The 19106-nt window shown below is 39.8% G+C and overlaps 1 protein-coding gene across 5 annotated transcripts in view; it reads right to left on the minus strand.

Annotated features, from left to right (window-relative positions):
- The window catches only part of LOC139976491 (uncharacterized), a 58240-nt gene that overhangs the window by 2999 nt on the left and 36135 nt on the right, over positions 1 to 19106 (minus strand). For all 5 annotated transcript variants that reach the window (XM_071985285.1, XM_071985288.1, XM_071985287.1 and 2 more), the window contains 23 exons: positions 18903 to 19058; positions 17817 to 17996; positions 17214 to 17300; positions 16636 to 16812; positions 16090 to 16266; positions 15142 to 15399; positions 14491 to 14586; positions 13767 to 13862; positions 12645 to 12890; positions 11298 to 11444; positions 10520 to 10666; positions 10014 to 10172; positions 9377 to 9472; positions 8138 to 8287; positions 7234 to 7389; positions 6456 to 6548; positions 5906 to 6001; positions 5240 to 5332; positions 4827 to 4922; positions 3800 to 3955; positions 2758 to 2910; positions 1942 to 2079; positions 506 to 649 (listed from right to left, as the gene is read on the minus strand). In XM_071985285.1, coding sequence (XP_071841386.1) covers positions 506 to 649; positions 1942 to 2079; positions 2758 to 2910; positions 3800 to 3955; positions 4827 to 4922; positions 5240 to 5332; positions 5906 to 6001; positions 6456 to 6548; positions 7234 to 7389; positions 8138 to 8287; positions 9377 to 9472; positions 10014 to 10172; positions 10520 to 10666; positions 11298 to 11444; positions 12645 to 12890; positions 13767 to 13862; positions 14491 to 14586; positions 15142 to 15399; positions 16090 to 16266; positions 16636 to 16812; positions 17214 to 17300; positions 17817 to 17996; positions 18903 to 19058 — 3297 coding nt within the window. The remainder of the gene's footprint in view (positions 1 to 505; positions 650 to 1941; positions 2080 to 2757; positions 2911 to 3799; positions 3956 to 4826; positions 4923 to 5239; positions 5333 to 5905; positions 6002 to 6455; positions 6549 to 7233; positions 7390 to 8137; positions 8288 to 9376; positions 9473 to 10013; positions 10173 to 10519; positions 10667 to 11297; positions 11445 to 12644; positions 12891 to 13766; positions 13863 to 14490; positions 14587 to 15141; positions 15400 to 16089; positions 16267 to 16635; positions 16813 to 17213; positions 17301 to 17816; positions 17997 to 18902; positions 19059 to 19106) is intronic.

The raw sequence follows: 19106 nt of genomic DNA on the forward strand, positions 1-19106 counted from the left end.
TACTGTCCTCCATAACATGCTTCAAAGCACTCGTACTGACAGTATGAACAGTTCCCTAACCTTTATCTGATTCTAATGCTAATACCACTCTAAACTGTCCTCTCATAACATGCTTCAACCCACTCGTACTGTCAGTACGAGCAGTTCCTAACCTTTATCTGTTTCTACTGCTAATACCACTATACACTATCCTCATATATCATGCTTCAAAGCACTCGTACTGACAAAATGAGCAGTTCCTAACCTTTATCTGATTATAATACCACTATACACTATCCTCCTATACCATGCTTCAAAGCACTCTTACTGACAGTATGAACAGTTCCTAACCTTTATCCCATTCCAATCATCCTTCAAAGCACCTCTACTAATAGTAGGAACAGTTCTTTACCTCTATCTGATAGAAACATGCCATTTCATACTTTCAGTACAAGCTTTCAGTAAAGCTTGAACTGAAAGACCAATTCACAAAAACACTGGTCATCAGCCAAGTCTAATTACTAACCTGGTGCTGGCTTAATACAGACATGGCCACACCCATTGCCGCAACATTTCATGTTGTCGGGACAACCGCCGTCGTCATAGCAATCTTGGACGCAGAGACCGATGGTTCCTGGTTCCAATGCAGGGCATGAGCCTTCCTTGATAACTGTAGACCGGACAAAATGATTGGTACATCCATGAATGATTATGATCGACCGCATTAATTTAAGAAGAAGCGATCTTTTAATTTTGTAATCCATCGTTAGACAGCTGTTAAATTTCCAACTTTCCCTTTTACAGCTAAATTTTCCTTTGCATAACTCTCCCTTATAAACACGGCTTGCACCTTTGCAATGTGAAATGATTTTATCAAATTTACGTTTCCTTCTCCCTTTTACTACAAGGTTCATTGTTTTGCGTAAAATCATCGGTTGCAATCATCGGATTTGTACTGCAGCTAAATGCAGATATCATAAAAATGAACCCTTAATATGGTAGTTTATCAAATTTATGCATTGACCGCAATCCAGACAAGCAGGGTTCAGGTTCATTTGCAAACAAAGATGACTTCATCCAGAAATTTGTTTTACATTATAGTGAAAGAAAAACTACTCATTGCTTTATATTGCTTAATAACCTACCTTCTTTATGAAAGAAGGCGGGAAGTGTTTAATTTTACAAGAGGAAACTGATTATTAATAATATGCAGTGTTAGTCAGATATTAGCATCAGACAACGGAGGAAGCAATTGGTTACTTATTCATTCCAAGGAGTGACGACAGTATCGTGGTAACGTCAATTGAGTTCCACAATAATAAATTTGTAATGACCAACATGTAATAACATAGATGTAAGAACCTAGATGTAATAATTGATAATCAATAGGTAATAATCGATATGTCATGATAGATGTAAGAATCAATATGTATAATAACCAATTTGTAATAACAAATATTGTAATATCAATTTAATGATATACCAGTGTTACTCTATTCATCCAAAACTCTATTCATATGTTCTTCACACCTAAGTGTTTTTTATCGCAGTTATACTACTATTGGACATTGTCAATTTATTGTCCAATTATGTGAACTTTGAACTTACTACATTTGCTGACCTAATTGCTACTAACTTAAGTGATGACTTAAGTACCAAAATGCGAGTGTAATTGTACTCATATGTAATTACATTATATATACTTAAAGTCAAATTTTTTTTTTTTATGACTGGAGTATATAAGTCGTCACTATAACAGCGATATTGTCTATGAAAGTGTCCATTTATTGTCCATTTAAATGTATATTACTTCAGACCTACTGCAATAGACGACTTAATTGACTGACTTCAGTTGTGGACTAAAATACCAAAGTTGTTGACCAACATACCAAAGTTGCTGACCAACATACCAAAGTTGCTGACAAATGCACCAAAACTACAATTATATCAGAGAGCATTTACCTGGTGCTGGAGCAGAGCAAACCATTCCACATCCGTTGGAACAGCATTTCTTGTTTTCTGTGCAGTCGTGGTCAGACGAACACTCAGTCAGGCAAGGTCCAAGGCCGCTGGTGGCAGGACAGGTGCCAGGTTTAGGTTCTTTAGGATAAAATTAAAATAATAAGTTTGTATCCCAAAGATTTCTTGACAAGCTGCTAACACCTTTCAAGAAGTTTAAGATCTCCACAAATTCTCCACAATTTACATACAATTGAAGAGTCCTTGACCAATGTTGGAGTGGAAGAAATCAAATGAAACGAACCTCACAGAAATGACATGCTCATTGTTTGTTTGTTGGTTTGTTTGTTGTTGTTTATTATTTTATTTTCATTTTATTTCTTGGCTTCTCATTTTTGATTCACCAGAGAAAACCACCATTCTGAAAATTCATCTCCTGTAGATCGCTGCATATATTAAACTGGACTGAAATGTGCCCCTTTCAAATCATGCCACAATTACTTATTGGAAACTCAGTGATCTCTGAATGTCTATTTTGAAATAGCACAAACCTTAATGGAGAGACTTCAAAATTCTCTTTAAACAACAACAATTTGAGATGTCTTCTCCACTTAAAATTCAACCAACATTTAAACCAACACCAAATATCTCCTGACCCAGACAAATTGACAAGGCTTTGATAAGACCAATAGAAGGCGATGTGACTACCCTTTCTGACAGCTTCTCACCTCCCCCCCCCCTCAGCTTCCATCTCCAACATCCTCCATCCTTCCCATTCCCCTGACCCTCACTGTTTCTTCTGACCATGCAGACACTTACCAGGTGTAGGAATAGCAGCATCGATACACACCATACCACAGCCATTGGAACAGCACTTCTTGTCGTCGGGGCAACCAAAGTCACTGGAGCATTCATGTGTGCAGATACCCATCTGGTCTGATTCTACAGCTGGACAGAATCCTGGTTTCACCTCTGTGAAATGTTAAATATGATATTATCATTCTATAAATATCATCATTTGCCTTTGCCTTAAATTTGACTCTGTCATTTATTAACATATCTTCATTAATTTGTCATCTGGCAATCCTACTCAAATGGCTTTCGGTTTCTCACATCTCTGAAAGAATGTTAAATATTCCAGAGATGATCAGATTGTTTACAGCTATTCAGACCAACCTTTTATTTCAAAGCTTTACACCAGAGGTCATCAATTGGCGACCTGCTGAACCAAACCCGTCCTGCAAAGTTAGATCTTAATCCAACCCACGGATACAAAATCTTGAACAAATCAAGAACAAGACCCTTAAGATAGATGAGAAACCCCTCTAGCTTCCCTCCATGTTGTCTGGCTTCTATTATTAATCTTCAGCCTTAGCAAGAACACACAGCTTCAGTTCCTTGAACTCTCCTGTCTTTCCCCCCCCCCCCCACCATCTTTACTTTTAACCGGAATAATTCAACCATCTGTCAAGACATACTCCATGTATGATCATACACCTGCCCACAAAATGACTGACTTTAACAAATGTCAAATTTATATATATTCCAACTATTTGCATTCTTTCTTTTTTCCTCTTATCCTTTTTGTTTTGGTGGGGTGGTGAGGGGGTTCCTTTTTCTTTCTGTTTTGGTGGAGTGGTGAGAGGGGAGGGGTTCCTTTTTTTTGGTAGGGTGGTGAGGGGATTCCTTTTCTTTCTGTTTTGGAGGGGTGGTGAGGGGGGAGGGGGTCCCTTTTTTATCTGTGGGGTGGTGAGGGGGGCCTTTTTTTTCGGTGGGATGGTGAGGGGGTCCTTTTTTTCCGGTGGGGTGGTGAAGGGTGGGGGGTATTTTTCTCTTTTCTTAAAGGATGAGATGATGTTACCTGGCTCTTCTGCAGCTACCATGCAGACGTGTCCACAGCCGTTGGAACAGCATTTCTCGTTAGAATTGCAATCTCTGTCACTGCTGCAGGTCTGAGCACAGATACCCATGCTGCCCTCGGGAAGCAGCTGAATCGGGCAGACGCCAGGATGGACAGCTGGAGAACAAAATGTGAAAAGGAGACACATGGATCTCTTTAGTTCCCCAAGCATGTAGTAGTTATAGCCATAGGCGTAGGAGCCCAATTTGATTTTGGGGGGGGGGGGGGCTGTATAACAACTTGCCCGAAAAATATAACCAAAATTTTTTGCACCCCCCGCGCGCGTTCAACATCTTATGTGCATATCATATAGGTATGCATCGGTTATTACATCGCATGCCAATAACATACAATCATTGGCCATGTTACTACCCTTCCATATTGGTTAGAATTATTGGGAAAGGCGTTACTATAATCATGATAATAATAGTATCAGTTTAACAATTGAAAAACACATTGCAAATTATTTTTCTTTCAGTAGGTGCCCGAAAAATTCTCAGTTATATTGCCCAAATTTTTACAAAAAATTTGGTTGGGGGGCTGCATCCCCCCAGCCCCCCCCCCCCGCCTCCTACGCCTATGGTTATAGCTTGTGGTAAGCTGATTCGTGAGTTTGATCTGTCCGATTATTACAAGCTGGTTGAAAATAGAGTACTCAAAGGAGTGTACTCAAATGAGGGTACACAATGGAAAGGACTAGAAAGAGTACCAAAAAGTTATGGGGTGGGGGTGGGGTGGGGTTGGGGTGGGGGTGGGCATGGAGCTAGAGAGCCCAGTAAACAGAACACGAAAGAAGATTAAGCAAAGAGAATTGCAGTGAAAATGTTCACAGTAGCTGGGGTGGGGGATTGACCTAGGGAGAGGTGGGGTGGTGTTGATAGTACTTGCATCGATTATTCAATGTTTCCATGGTAGCACGTAGCTAACATATTAGAACACAATACAATATTAATGCTATTATATTACTCTCTTTTGGCTTGATACTGACCTGGTGGTTCGTAACATTCGCATCGTTCACAACCGTTCTGATCTCTCTGGAATCTAAACGGACAGTCCAAGCTGCATTCGACTGGCTCGCACACCACTGAAAAGTAATTCAAAGTAATTTTTAAATTTGAGACTACGCTAAACAAAATGTCCTCCTCATGTAAATACGGTTCATGAAAAGAGTTTATGTGAAGAGGTAGAAACCGACGTGAAATATCAAACCACAACGCTGACAACGACTGCAAAATTTAAAATTGACATCAGAGAATACGTTGGGATATGTTGAAAGTCACAATTGTTTGCATTTATTTCATGCCCGAACAATGACAAACATCAAGTACTGGATTCAAGATGACCTGGAGTGGGGGTGGTGTTGGGGGTGTAAGGTAGGTTTAAGGGAGGTGTGAAACTTACCTGGTTGGATACAAGTACAGATTCTGCAGCCATCATGATCCTGGTCATATCCATGTTCACACCACAAGTTACAGAACATTTCTGGGCACTCGGCTGAAATTATGAAAATAAACAAAAACATCACAGTATGATTAGAGATATGCTTTCTGGATTTTATTTTGTCAGAAGAAGAAAAAAAAATTATAGTGGGACCATCCATCAATAGGAGTACAAAATGGGATTGGGTGTACCCAAAGTCCTCAGTACCATATTGGGGCCGGGAAACTCCATGTACAGCCACATTCCCAAAATCCACTGAAGGTATACTATCAACCTAAGCAAAATTGAGTTATTTGGCAAACTCCAGAAATCTTTCTAAAAATATGAATCAGATGGTGGCAATGCTTAGTTCTGGTAGATGCAAGTGTCGTCTATGTGTCTCCTGTCAAACTTCCTAAATCATGTGGAAATGGAAGCTTGGTTTCCATCACATTTACTCCATTCAATAATATAAGAAAACATTGTTTTCTATACAGACAGATATTTACCTTACAGACTCTCACATAAGAGGAACCGTAAAAGAAGCTCTGTTGCGGAGCATGTAAGAAAGAGCCCCCCTCCTCCTCCCCCCCCCTTTTGACAGCAGATAGTGATAAGGTGTGGGCATTGCTAGTACGAGTTACTTACTTGGTTGTTCCAAGCAGAAGCAAGTCTTGCAGCCATGTTCATCCAGCTTGAAGCCATGTTCGCAGGCGATCAGACAATACATATCGGGGCAATCCACTTTATAGAAACAAAACAACAGAGAATTAATAAAACAACAGAAAATTAATAAAAAAGAGTTTGATTTTAACGTACCGGCTGGTAAAAGTCACATCGGCAGTATCTGTCAGCAATTTCATGACACAAAATTCATTCAGGAATTTACTTTTTACCACCACGGTACTGAATAATTCAGAAAAGCGTACAATTATAACTTCAAAATGTCATCGATTCTAGAATTTTAGCATGTTCAAAATATTTCCTGGAAAAGTTTCTACCCCGACCTCCTTCTTCTATACTGAGTTTAAATTAGATGGGAAAAGAAGTCTCAGAGAGGTAACATACTCTGCAGAATACATATACAGTAAAATTAAGTATGAAAACATCTGACCATGTGTGATCTCTCTAGGATATAATAAAAGAGGTCAATGTAGATTGACCTCCCCCTCCCTGCCATACCCCCCTCTGGCATTACCTGGTTCCTTGCACACACAGGTGTTACAGCCTTCCTCATCCACCTCGTAGCCATGCTCACAGAACATCATGCACATAACCTCTGGACAGATGGCTGCAAAGCAAAAACGAAAGTTGGTTTCTAACTAATAAGTTTTACATTTTTTGCATCTTTATTAAATGTTACCATAACCCTTAAAGGCATTGAAGACTCGCCCCGCTCTGAAAAAGTTAACTTTCCGTTGCTTCCTTCCAGTCTCTAACTACCCTTACAGAATCAACATACATGGCTGTTTACACCATCAACTAACGATGGCCATTTACACCATCAACTAACGATGGCTGTTTACACCATCAACTAACGATGGCCATTTACAAATGATGCTTTGAGATATAAATGATTTGTTTCACCACACAGCGGCCAATACCAGTTCTTAATTATCCTAACTGCAGCAACTAACGATGGCAGTTTACGTACGATGCTTGATATGTTTGTGTCTCCTTTAAAACAAAATCAAAACCTAACAGCAGCTGACTATGTAAATTTAAATTTAAAATTTAATAAATGTTTCATGTAACTAGCCATGTAAGTTGTATACCATGTTATTGTTTTGTGATTATTGATAATTTGAATAACCGACTCTCAATAAGTTTAGGAGAAAAAAAACTAAATAAATATCTGAATAACTCCAAAATCTAACCCCACCTTACAACCAAATAAACACAGCGAGAGAGAGAGGGGGAGAGAGGGTGGAGAGATAGAGGGGGGGAGAGGGGGAGGGACATCAACAATAACTCACCTGGAACGTCGACAGCGGCCAGACAAGCGTGTCCGCATCCATTGGAGCAGCATTTCTCATTAGAGGAGCAGTCTTCATCACCAGAACACATTTCAGCACAGATACCAAAACCACCCTCAGGTAGGAAGTTCACAGGGCAACTGCCGGGGTGTTGGACTAAATAAAACATCATGAAATTCATGCTCATGTAAGTTATTTCCTTATATAACATTAATAATGTAGTTTACATTTCAAGAATTACCCCATGAAGAACTGACCCGTCTTTTCGTTATTCACCATGGCAGATATACCCCATGAACCTCGGTTGTACCCCATGAACCTCGGTTGTACCCCATGAACCTCGGTTGTACCCCATGAACCTCGATTGTACCCTATGAACCTCGGTTGTACCCCATGAACCTCGGTTGTACCCCATGAATCTCAGTTGTACCCCATGAACTTCAGATGTACCCCATGAACCTCAGATGTACCTCATATGTACCTCATGTCCTTACTTCTATGATTATTTATAAAGTGATAAGCTAGTGAACAGCAGTGCAGTGCTGGTGTCTATATTGGTCAGTATCTTAACTAACTTGGGTTAACTTACCTAATTATAAACCCATATCCCTCTGTCAAAATGGGCGTTAAAGTCATCCTTGACTATAGCTCTCTCAAAATTGACTAAAACTGATGAATGGAGCAAGCTTTATCCACTTAACTATAGACAATCCTTCACTAATTAATATCACCTTGCTTCAATAAAAGTTGGAATATCAAGATGACGTTATCCCTCAAATCGACATCTACATAGTTAAGGCGAATGAAACACTACCCCCACATGTTTGCATCTATGCTTTCTATGGTGATATCATATAATGGCACATTTTATCATCACTTTTCTCTTTAGGTGGTTGTCTTTTACCTGGCACGTTTTCGGCTTCGACGCAGACGTGTCCGCATCCGTTGCTGCAGCACTTCTGGGTAGGTGTACAGTCATCGTCGTTGGAGCACTGCTCGACACAGATACCGAAGGAATCCGCAGCCACGGCAGGGCAGGTACCGACATGAACACCTGTTTAGAGAGAGGGGAACACCATCCGTTAAATATTAATTAATTTCAAAAAATTATTATGATAAATAATTAATTAATTAATTAATTAAATTACAACAACAACAAAATATTAATAATAATAAAATTACAAAAATTTTAAATAATAAAATTTAAAAAAAAAATTAAAAAAGTAATTAAATTGCTTTTAATTCTATGGCATTCTGAGACCCATTTTTCTTCTTTATATTTTTTCCTTTCTGTTGAAATCGACGAATAGAAAAGGTGGATATCAGAACCACGACTACATGTACACAAAGACCATTCAGTATAAAGGCATATCCAGCCTGTAATATCTGCACATGAATAGATTTATTTCTCAAAGTCTCCCAAACCAGGTTTATGCAGACGTTTGGCAATGGAATTTCATGTGAATACCAAATACATCAATGTTTTCCTTTTGAAGTTTCCGTGTACCCAAACGCATCTTTGTAGTACCGAAAGAAAAAATCTTCCCCTTTAAGTTTGGTTGTTTTACTTTAAAAACACAGCAAGCTTGCTTTCAAATATATGTCCCCTGTTTAAATCCATTTGATTGCAAAATGATGTCAGTAATGGAGAATGTCTTGAAAATATTTTTCACCATTGAGCAGCTCAAAAATCTCAACATTGTCAGAGTAAGTTTTCTGATCTTTTGAGAACTACTCTGTTGCAGTAAGAAACTATAATCACATTGTTTTTAGTGCTTTTAAAACCTGGCTGTGGATGCAACGCCTTCGCACCATTCAACCACATGGGCTCAACATTCAGGAAGGACATGACTAATTTTTCTTCTGTCCCTCCCTCCATCTCCCCTTGTCCCCCCCCCTCCCCATCACTCCTCTTCACATAGCTCTTTTCCACCCTGTTTTTTCTCCACACCTTTCGAAACGTCAGGCCAACTTACTTTTACACATTCTCTTACACAGGCTCTCTAGTGGATAAGCAGTTTGCTAACAGTTTTATTTTATTTTGCTTTTAATACCTAACGTTTCATTATTCTGATGAGATTTTCAAATGTTAGTTTCTTAGAGGAAGGGTCACAGCATTTTCAAATGTGTTCCAACCACTTACTTGGTGGATCCTTACAGGCGCACAGAGCGCAGCCGTCTTCGCCGATCTTGGGTCCGAATTCGCAGAACATCATGCACCTCATTTCGTCACAACCGGCTACATTCAAAGTGAGAAAGAATTAAGCAATGAAAAGTCATTGACACCCTGCAGACGATGGAATGTAGACACCAACACGTTGTTAATATTCACTTATGAATATTTCATTTCATTTCATTTATTTGTTTCTTCACAATATAAAGACACAGAAGTTAACTAAGTGACAAAACATATCAACAACAGGCAAAATGTGCAAGGAAGCACTCCAAAAAACCCAGAGGGCTTGTCTAGTAGAGCGCTCCCATAAGTCAATAGAGAGAACAATACAAGAAACAGTAAGACTTATATCCACCCACACACCAACCCAATAAGTGTAACCCACTCACCCCACCCCCACCACCCACGATACATAAATATACACATATGCATACATACACAACTGAATACAAATACACACACGCATATATATATATAAGTAGATGCATATACATACACACATACATATACACTTCATTCATTCATTCCTCCAATACGTAAATAATTAAGCGACAAAAATCATACACAAAGCTTTGGTGAAGTTATATTTGACATCTGCAGTTACCTGGCACTTCAGACACGGTGATGCAAACCCGGCCACAGCCATTGGAGCAACACTTCTGGCCATCGGAGCAGACGCTGTCATCATCGCACATGTTGACACAGGCGCCTAGCATACCCTCTCCAAGTTTGGTGTTAACTGGACAGGTACCTGGGCGAACAACTGACGAGCGAAACAAAGACATTACGGGTTGTACAAAACTGTACAAAACTTTACTTGTAAAGGGGTTGGGTGGGGACGGGGGGATTGAAAAGAAAGTGCTAGGAGAGGGGGTAATTGTTAAATTACTTATGCCGTGGTGGTATGAACGACATTCTGATTTGGTAAATTAAGCTGCTGTTCGGCTGAAACAGAAATTCTAAACAAAGAATGAAAAGAGACTGACCAAGAAATTGTAGAAACATTTTCGAAACAACAAAGAAACTTTGACTGGAAATGGAATCCTGCTCATGTGACCTCGGGAATACCCATCTCGCATTCTACTAAGCGTTTAACGGTATTTCTCTCACCAGGTTTATCAGCTGGGTCAGTGCAAACATGGCCGCATCCATTGGAGCAACATTTCTGGTTTCCGGTACAGTTGCCGTCGTTTGCACATCCCTCCATGCAGACACCGATCTGTGTGGCATCCACGACTGGACATGCACCGGGCTTGACTGATGGTTGAATAAATTAAATCATTTTAAAAATTTAATTTGGAGTTTATTAAAGCAAGGACGGTAGAAATAATAAAATCACATCTAGAAACCAACCATCCAAACCAACATAGCAAAATTTTTGGCAAAGCACTTCTAGGATTATGTAGCTGGTATGATAAAGCATCACCACGGTGACAACCAATAGAACTGAGGTGCAAGAGGCAGGGAGATAATTCATCCAGTGTGGATTAGCAAGATGTAATTTAAATAATATTGCAGTAATTAGCATACAGTAATTCACGTCGTTTATCGGTAAACTGATAAACGCAAAAGGTCTTAATTAGTTTGCTACGTCATGTTTCATTTCAAATAGGGAAGTTAAAATTCGAGAAATTTGAGAAATGTCTGAATTTACTTGTAACAGCAATGTGATTGAGTTGATACCAGTATAAACAAGCTTCCAGGTGACAAAACCTTTCGGATATATTGGAATGGCCATTTTCCAATCATTTTAATTAATGCTTTATTTGATCAATTGCAACCTTACATTGGAGTCATACCTTAGTACATTGCTAAAATTACTGAGAATTAGCAAAACAAGATGATAAATTCATTTGTTCCGAAAGAGACAATTTAATAATCATTATACCTTGTGTCAGTGCGTCCATGCAGACATGTCCACATCCGTTACTGCAGCACTTCTGGTTGGCGGCGCAACCACCATCATGGTCACACATCTCGGTACAGGCACCCATACTTCCTGCGGGAGGCATGGGGCACTCTCCCTCGTGAATTTCTGTCAAAGTTGAAAAAATATTAAATTGTTGCGAGAAACGTCAAGCGTTAATACTTGAATCCATTTTACAAAATGTGACTTTCTTCCACTTTGCCATATCTAAGCTCTTAATTTCTTCTATGGTGAAAGAAAAAAATTTATAATCTCTTTATTTGACTAATGAGTTCAGACTATGTGAAGATATATCCTTGCCTAAAGTGGGCATAGAAGTCCACAAATGAAAGATGGGAAGTGAAAAATTATATTCCTTAGTTCTTGCTAGATTGCTAAGATTGTCCAAAGTTTGAAGGTGGTACATAGATGGCCAAAGGGTATATCAAATCTTACTCCTTGCTATGTTTTGACTTTAAAGTTAAAATAATAATTGGAATAATAACGGCTCCTAATTAAGAAACAATATGTATTTTCAAAGTAAGCTGTCATTGACTGCTGTTTTAGGAAATTCTGGGTGGGGGAAGGGTGAGGGGGAGGGGGTAATGGAGGTAGCAGAAGCAGATGAAGTGACCTCTAGTTACCCATATTCTTTCATTCTACCTTTTATTACTTGTTCAATCCTTTCTGTAATCACCAGATTGTTTATTACAGGTTAAGTGTCACTGTCCTAACAAATACACATTGTCATGTAAGATTACTTAACATTCTAACAAGGAGGGATAGGGGTGGGGGTGGTGGTGGGGTGTGGTGTGTTTCACTTCCCCTTAGTTCATCCTGCTTGCATTCCTAGTTTTTTCTTTTCCGTCTTCATTCATCAGATTGTTATTACACATATACAACTTCAGGGCCTGTGATAAGACATGTATACTAATTAGGCTGAGGGGGCTGCAGCATAATGAAGCCAGGCAGCCATATGAGACAACAGGCTGCAGTTTCACACAATAGTCACATACTGCTGATCTACCCAGCCAATCTAGTGTTTGATATTTTCATTCAGCCTGGCTGCAGGGGATATTTGCAGCTGCTGCAGCTTTTCATTTGGACACAGTGCCATACTTTTTTTCACACTTTAAAACCCGTTATTATTTTCATTATAGCCGTATATTGCCCACAATCTTTCATCAAGTTCCCGCTGTGTTAAACCATTTATTTAGAGGTAGGAGTGGAGAAGACCAGACCATTGGTCTCACGATCTACACTCATCTCCTAACCGTGTCACCTGCATTTAATACTACCATACTTCAGCTGTCTTTTTTCTTTGCTCACCCGTTTGTTCGTTACAGATGCAGGTATCGCAGCCGTCCTGGTCCTTCCTGTACCCGTACGGGCACCACATGAAACACATCACTGTGGGGCACTCTACCGGCACATCCTCGGCGGGCATGCAGCCATAGCCGCATCCGTTTGAGCAACACTTGTGAGTGGAGTCGCAATCCGCATCGTTGTCGCAGAGGTTCACGCAGATGCCGAAAGCGTCTTCCGCAAGAGCCGGGCAGTTACCGAGGTGGATCTCTGTGAGGGGTTGATGGAAGAGAAATCAAGAAAATTATATTTTAAAGAAATGAAGCAAGTTGAGAAGAAGATTCTATTCCAATCAAAGGCATGGCATGAGAAGATGTTTCAGTTTTTCGTTCGTGGAGTATAGTATGTTAAAATGTTTATTTAGAGATGCCAAGAGATGGAAGAGTTTTTTCTTTCTTTTCTTGGTTTCGCAAAGAATCTATGAGGTATGAAACCATGAATCCTACAATTGATCAAGAAATAAAAAGAGGGAACATAAGAGAAATTAACAAGTATGAGAGGATGTTCCAACGAAAGAACAAAGGGAAGGATGAATCTAACACTTCTTTAAAGTTAAGTTTAAAAAACATTGATATAAATTGTGTAATTGCAAGATGGTGTGTACGATTTTCTAAACTCTTTCAAAATCTCACCTATTGCAAAAATAGTAATCTCAAAACACGACACAAAACTTACAACCTTTCTAGAGCAACATGGAAAACTATCGTCTTAAAAGGGGCTGAAAATTTCAACAAAAGAAGTTTCTTCATAACCAGTCTCAAGTTCCAAGTCAAGATTATAATTGGTCAAGGTCTTTGGATAATTTTACCACTGACGAACAATTACCACACATGGTTTAATTTACTCTGTAGTTCAAACTCTCCACCAGTTGTTAGGATGCTAAATCGAACCATAACAACCAAAACTCTTGTGGAGGAGAGAAAAATAAAATGCAATAAAACCTTCATAAAAGAAACATTGGCAAAAAACATTTGTCAGATTTTTGCATTAAGTGGTCGTTATAAACAGATCCGTAAGCTGTGTACATTGCCTCCGTAGCCAAGCTACTCTCTATACAAATAGTAACCCCCTATGTGTGCTTCATACCTGGAACTTCAGTACACTGGCAGATTTCACAGCCATTCTGGTCACGTTGGAAGCCATTGGGACAGAACATTCTGCACCTAACCTCCGGACAAATGTCTAACGGATGACAGGAGAAAGAAAAAAGAATTTAAAAAATGCAGTGAGGAGGAACATCTCTGGTCACTTTCACTATGTATTAGGATCAACTTTAGAACAAATTTGGCCACAACAAAAATTGTGGGAGAATTCATGCAAATTCTCACCAGGATTCATTGCCACGGGATAATAAACAGCTCAGAGCAATTTAGAGAATTAAGATATTGCTATCATAGTAGGTACAAAGTCCACTTTGCACCCACTTTGTACCCACTTTGCACCCACTTTGTACAACAAAGTCCACAGTAGGTACAAAGTCCACTTCTTAGCATTGCTGTTTGTTTTTCTTAGTTTTTTTTGAGGGGGTACGGAATGGGTGGGGGCGAAATGGGTGGGGGCGGAATGGGTGGGGGCTATATGTTATTTGGTGATACTTAGTTTTTTTGGGAGGGAGGAAGCCATACGTTACTTGGTGATACCAAGTTTTTTGGGGGAGGGAGGGGGGAGGGAGAGGTAGGGCTATACCTTACTAGGTGATACTTAGTTTTTTGGGGGGAGGGAGGGGTGAGGGATATTTTAATTTTTATTATTATTATTATTTTGGCCTTATACAGCCATTTGGAGTCTACCTAAGTTGCATAAAACCTACCTGGTTGGTCGTTACAGACACACATATCGCAGCCTTCGACTGTCTTCTGGAAGCCGTATGGACAGTACATGTTACACATGAAGGATGGGCAAGGTTCTAAAAATGAAAATATTGAAAATGATACTGAAAAACATGGAAAGGATGAATTACATCAAATATTGTAGAGCATTTAGAAAAATGTTTATGTCCAGTTAACCTGGAATGCTTAGCCACATTGAAAGGAATGATAAGATATGTTACATATTAAAAGTCTCAAACTTTTCGACATTTATTTATAATATTCCATATTTCAAAAACCTCCCAACTAACTTGGGCTGGTGAAGACTCTAACCCCCAGGGTTCAGTAGTCACACTTACCTACATTACTTTGTTTGAATTCAAATTAATCTTTTGTCAGGAAAGAACTGGTTTAATCCGGATAAGGCAAGGCATACTGTACCACCCAAAGATCTACTTGCCCCCCTATTTCTCCCAACTTACCCCAACCCCCATCCCCCACCCTTACCCCGCAACTTTGCCATTGTCTATGTGACATAAGGTAAATCAGGTTATGAGTGGTTCCTGTGTACAGAAGAATTAACCCGCCTACATGATTAATGCCTGAACTCTGTTCCGTGATCATATTTCTTTACCGTGTAACCATATACATACCAGGTTTGCATACACAGGTATCGCAACCGTTGCTGTCTTGTTCGAAACCGTGTTCACAGAACAACGCGCACATGACCGGCGGGCAAGTGTTGCAGACACAGATATCACAGCCGTTGTCGTCGGTCTGGAAGCCGTGCTCGCAGAACATGGCACACATGACTGGTGGGCACTCTTCGCACTCACAGAGCTCGCAACCGTTGGCATCGGTCTTGAATCCATTCGGACAGAACATTCTGCATCTCTGCTGTGAGCAGACAGCTGAAAGGAAATGGAAGGAAACACTTGATACAGGAAGTTGCTCAAGGAAGCTGGTTGCACTTATCACGTCAAGCAGGTGGTTTGCTAACCTCTAGGATCTTCCACAGGCATTACGATCTTCCATGCGTAAAGCAAATACCACCCGAGTCCCATGTGTTTTTGGCCAAAAACAGGGGAGATTGAATATCTTCCCGAGTTGGTAATGCTAGCCATACTGAACGCTCCTCTGCATAAAATTCATAATTAAACACACATTCGTCTTCACACACAGGAAAGTAGTTCTGGCCATTAGACCCCTTGTGTTTACAATCATACGGTGGCTGGTCAATTAATTAGGCGCGCTCAAGTATGGATCAATGGATCAGTATAGTGGCAGTTCTTAGGGTAGTGTATGCTATCAAGTAACAAATAAGTAATGCTCAAGTGCATTTGAGGAGGACTGTTTTTCCATAGTGGCCAGCACTACTTTCCTGTGTGTGAAGACAAACTTGGCTTGACCACTGAAAAAGTACAGTGTATTTAATCATGAATTTGCGCAGCGGAACCTTCAGTATGGCTACCATTACCAACTCGGGTAGATATTCAATCTCCCCAGTTTTGGGCCAAAAACAGGGGACTCTGGTGTTATTTGCTATACAGGCAGGGAAGATCGTAATGGTGTCGGTTACATGGTAATGTGTATTTACTCACGTGGTGGGTTACAGACGCAAGTGTCACAACCGCTGGCATCCTTCTTGAAACCGTGTTCGCAGAAGAGAGCACACATCACTGGTGGACATGTGTTACAGACACAGATATCACAACCGTTGGCATCAGTCTGGAAGCCATGTTCACAGAACATCATGCACATCATTTCTGGGCAGGTTGCTGAGGATTAAAACACAAACAAAACAAAAAAACAAATATATGAATGAACAACAGAAAATCATATACAAACTTGAAAAACAAAGAAAAAGCAAACACTTTATTGCTTTAAACAGGACTAAAACTAAAGAAATCAGCATTACAACTCCTACGCTTCACCAATTAACTTTGGTTGCTTGGTTGTGACCCTTACTGTGCTAGTTCCCTGCTAAGGGGTACCAGTCAGAAACAAATGCCTTATACGACATGTGCAGGGGTCCAGACCCCACTTAATTCTATATAACCCAGGAAGTGGTGTGAAAAGGTTTTGGTATGGTGAATACAGCAAACAAACCTAGATGGCAAATAAATACTTGAGGTGTTGTTACTTACGAGGTGGATTGCAAACGCACGTATCGCATCCATGTACGTCGGCCTGGTAACCATGTTCACAGTACAATGCACACATGATTGGTGGGCAGTCATTACAGGCACAGATCTCACAGCCATTTTCATCGGTCTGGAAGCCAAACTCACATCCCATCCTACATCTAACACCAGGGCAGGGAGCTGAACAAATGCAGAAAGACAACAGTTAAGGTTCAAAAAGGGGTCAAATGTGAGGAAAAGGATTTGTGGGTGTCAAGGGACAATAAGGAAGAAAAATAGGATGCAAAAAGATGGTTGCCACAAGCCAAAGGTTAGCAAGTCTTAACATGTTTCGTTTAGTGAATAGTAATTCCAAGTAGGAATTGTCGATAAACGTCTAAGTGAATCGCCAATTTAGAGATTCAAAACCAAGAAAGTACCAATTCAGAATTCAGTACTATATAAACAAACCATCATATAATTGTTTTAAACAGAGATCTTCCAGACCAGACAAGCCAGTGTCACGAGCAGCATGCAGCACAAAAAAGACAAGACTTTTATTCAAATCGAGAAATTTGATTGAAGAATATTTAATTACCAACCTGGTTGACAGACGCAAATGTCACAGCCATTGCCGTCAGTCATGAAACCATGTTCACAGAACATTGAGCACATGAACTCTGGGCAAACTGAAATGAACGACAAAAAACAGTCAATGATAAATCAAATAACATCTAAACATCTGCCCAAAATTGTTTGCATTGAACCAGAGCTACAACAACGAGAATAAGTGCTATTACACAAAAACTTAAATTGCAAGTGTGTTACAAGTAATAAGGGCACTAAGTCCCAATACGTACATGGTACAGGGAGGAGGAATTTGCTTCTTATTGTGTTTTAAACATGTGTAAGAGAGCTGCACGGATGAAAATCTGCAGAAACCGCTTCTAAGCTTAAAGGGGACACTCTGTCAATTCACCATTGCTGGTTTTGTAAATTTTACAAGGTTAAAGGCCGAAACATTTCCCAAGTGAATTTTCACCTGTGGATGATTTTCTTTATTGGCATGCATTTCATAATCATGGACGTTAAATATGAATGCAAGAGATTGGTCAGTTGCCGCTTTGATAAGCCAATGAGGCTTCTTTGCGAGTTCCTGCTTGCAGGAGGATCTAAAAATTACATACATTTGCACGTATCCTTACCTGGGGCTTGGTTACAGACACAGATATCACAACCGTTGTCGTCCGTCTGGTAGCCGTGTTCGCAGAACATGGCACACATGACAGGAGGGCACTCTTCGCACGCGCAGAGCTCACAGCCGTCTTCGTCGGTCTTAAATCCATACGGACAGGACATTCTGCATCTCTGCTGTGAGCAGACCACTGTGATGAATGCAAAAGAATTGTTGTAATATGAATAGTTGCATTTCACTGCTAAAAACATACATACCAAAGGTCTACCTAACGTTCACCATCACCACTTGCCTAGAGTGAAGTAATGAGAGTTAAAAAATGTATAAATATTCATGAGCATGGCAACTATTTCACCCAATTGGGACAATAGTTTCAAAAATGTCCTTTCATGTCATGCTCTAAAGCACTTGTACTGACAGTATGAGTGCTTTTAAGCATGAAATGAGGAAATGTGGTATTGGCATTAGAATCAGATATAGGTTAGGAACTGTTCATACTATCAGTACGAGTGCTTTTAAGCATGATATAAGCGGACAGTATACAATGGTATCATCATTGGAAGCAGGTAAAGGTTAGGAACTGTTCATACTGTCAGTACAAGTGCTTTGAAGTATGGTTTGAGGAGGACAGTACAGAGTGGTATTAGCACTGAAAAATTGTTCCAACTGGTTGAATGTTGTTAGGTTGTTGCATATTGTCACTATAAATGTTTAAAATGTTTAGAAAGTTTTTTACTTTTCAAGAAAAATATCAACAATTATTTCACCTTTCAATATATTTTTTTTTTTCATTTTTTATTACTTAATTATTTGTAAGGCTTTTATTAGTAGCTTGTGGCTTCTACACCCGACATAATTTGTACATAAAAACTCTCTGCTTTGAAGTGTGATAATGATCAATCATTCAGTGAATAATAAAAAAAAACTAAGAGTTGCTCTCATTACCCCAATTTTGGGCAAAAATACGAAACGAATGTCCCAGAGCACATTTTTATCGAACTTTCTTGAATGAGTTACTCTGTGGAAAGTCAAGCACATAGAATATGCCCATGAACGACAATTATAACATGTCAGAGACTAATTTGCTGTGTCGTACCTGGGGCGTTGACGGCCTCCAGGCAAGAATGACCGCAGCCGTTGGAGCAACACTTCTGAGAGGTTGAGCAGTCGTTGTCGGAGGAGCACTCCTCCATGCAGATGCCGACGGACCCTGATGGGACCCGGCCGAGGGGGCACTCTCCTGGATGGTCCACTAGAGAGAAAAAAATAGCGATTCATATCAACTGCGACAAGTTATGAC

Source organism: Apostichopus japonicus, chromosome 11 (assembly GCF_037975245.1).
Source record: "Apostichopus japonicus isolate 1M-3 chromosome 11, ASM3797524v1, whole genome shotgun sequence".
NCBI classification, from domain to species: Eukaryota; Metazoa; Echinodermata; class Holothuroidea; order Aspidochirotida; family Stichopodidae; genus Apostichopus; species Apostichopus japonicus.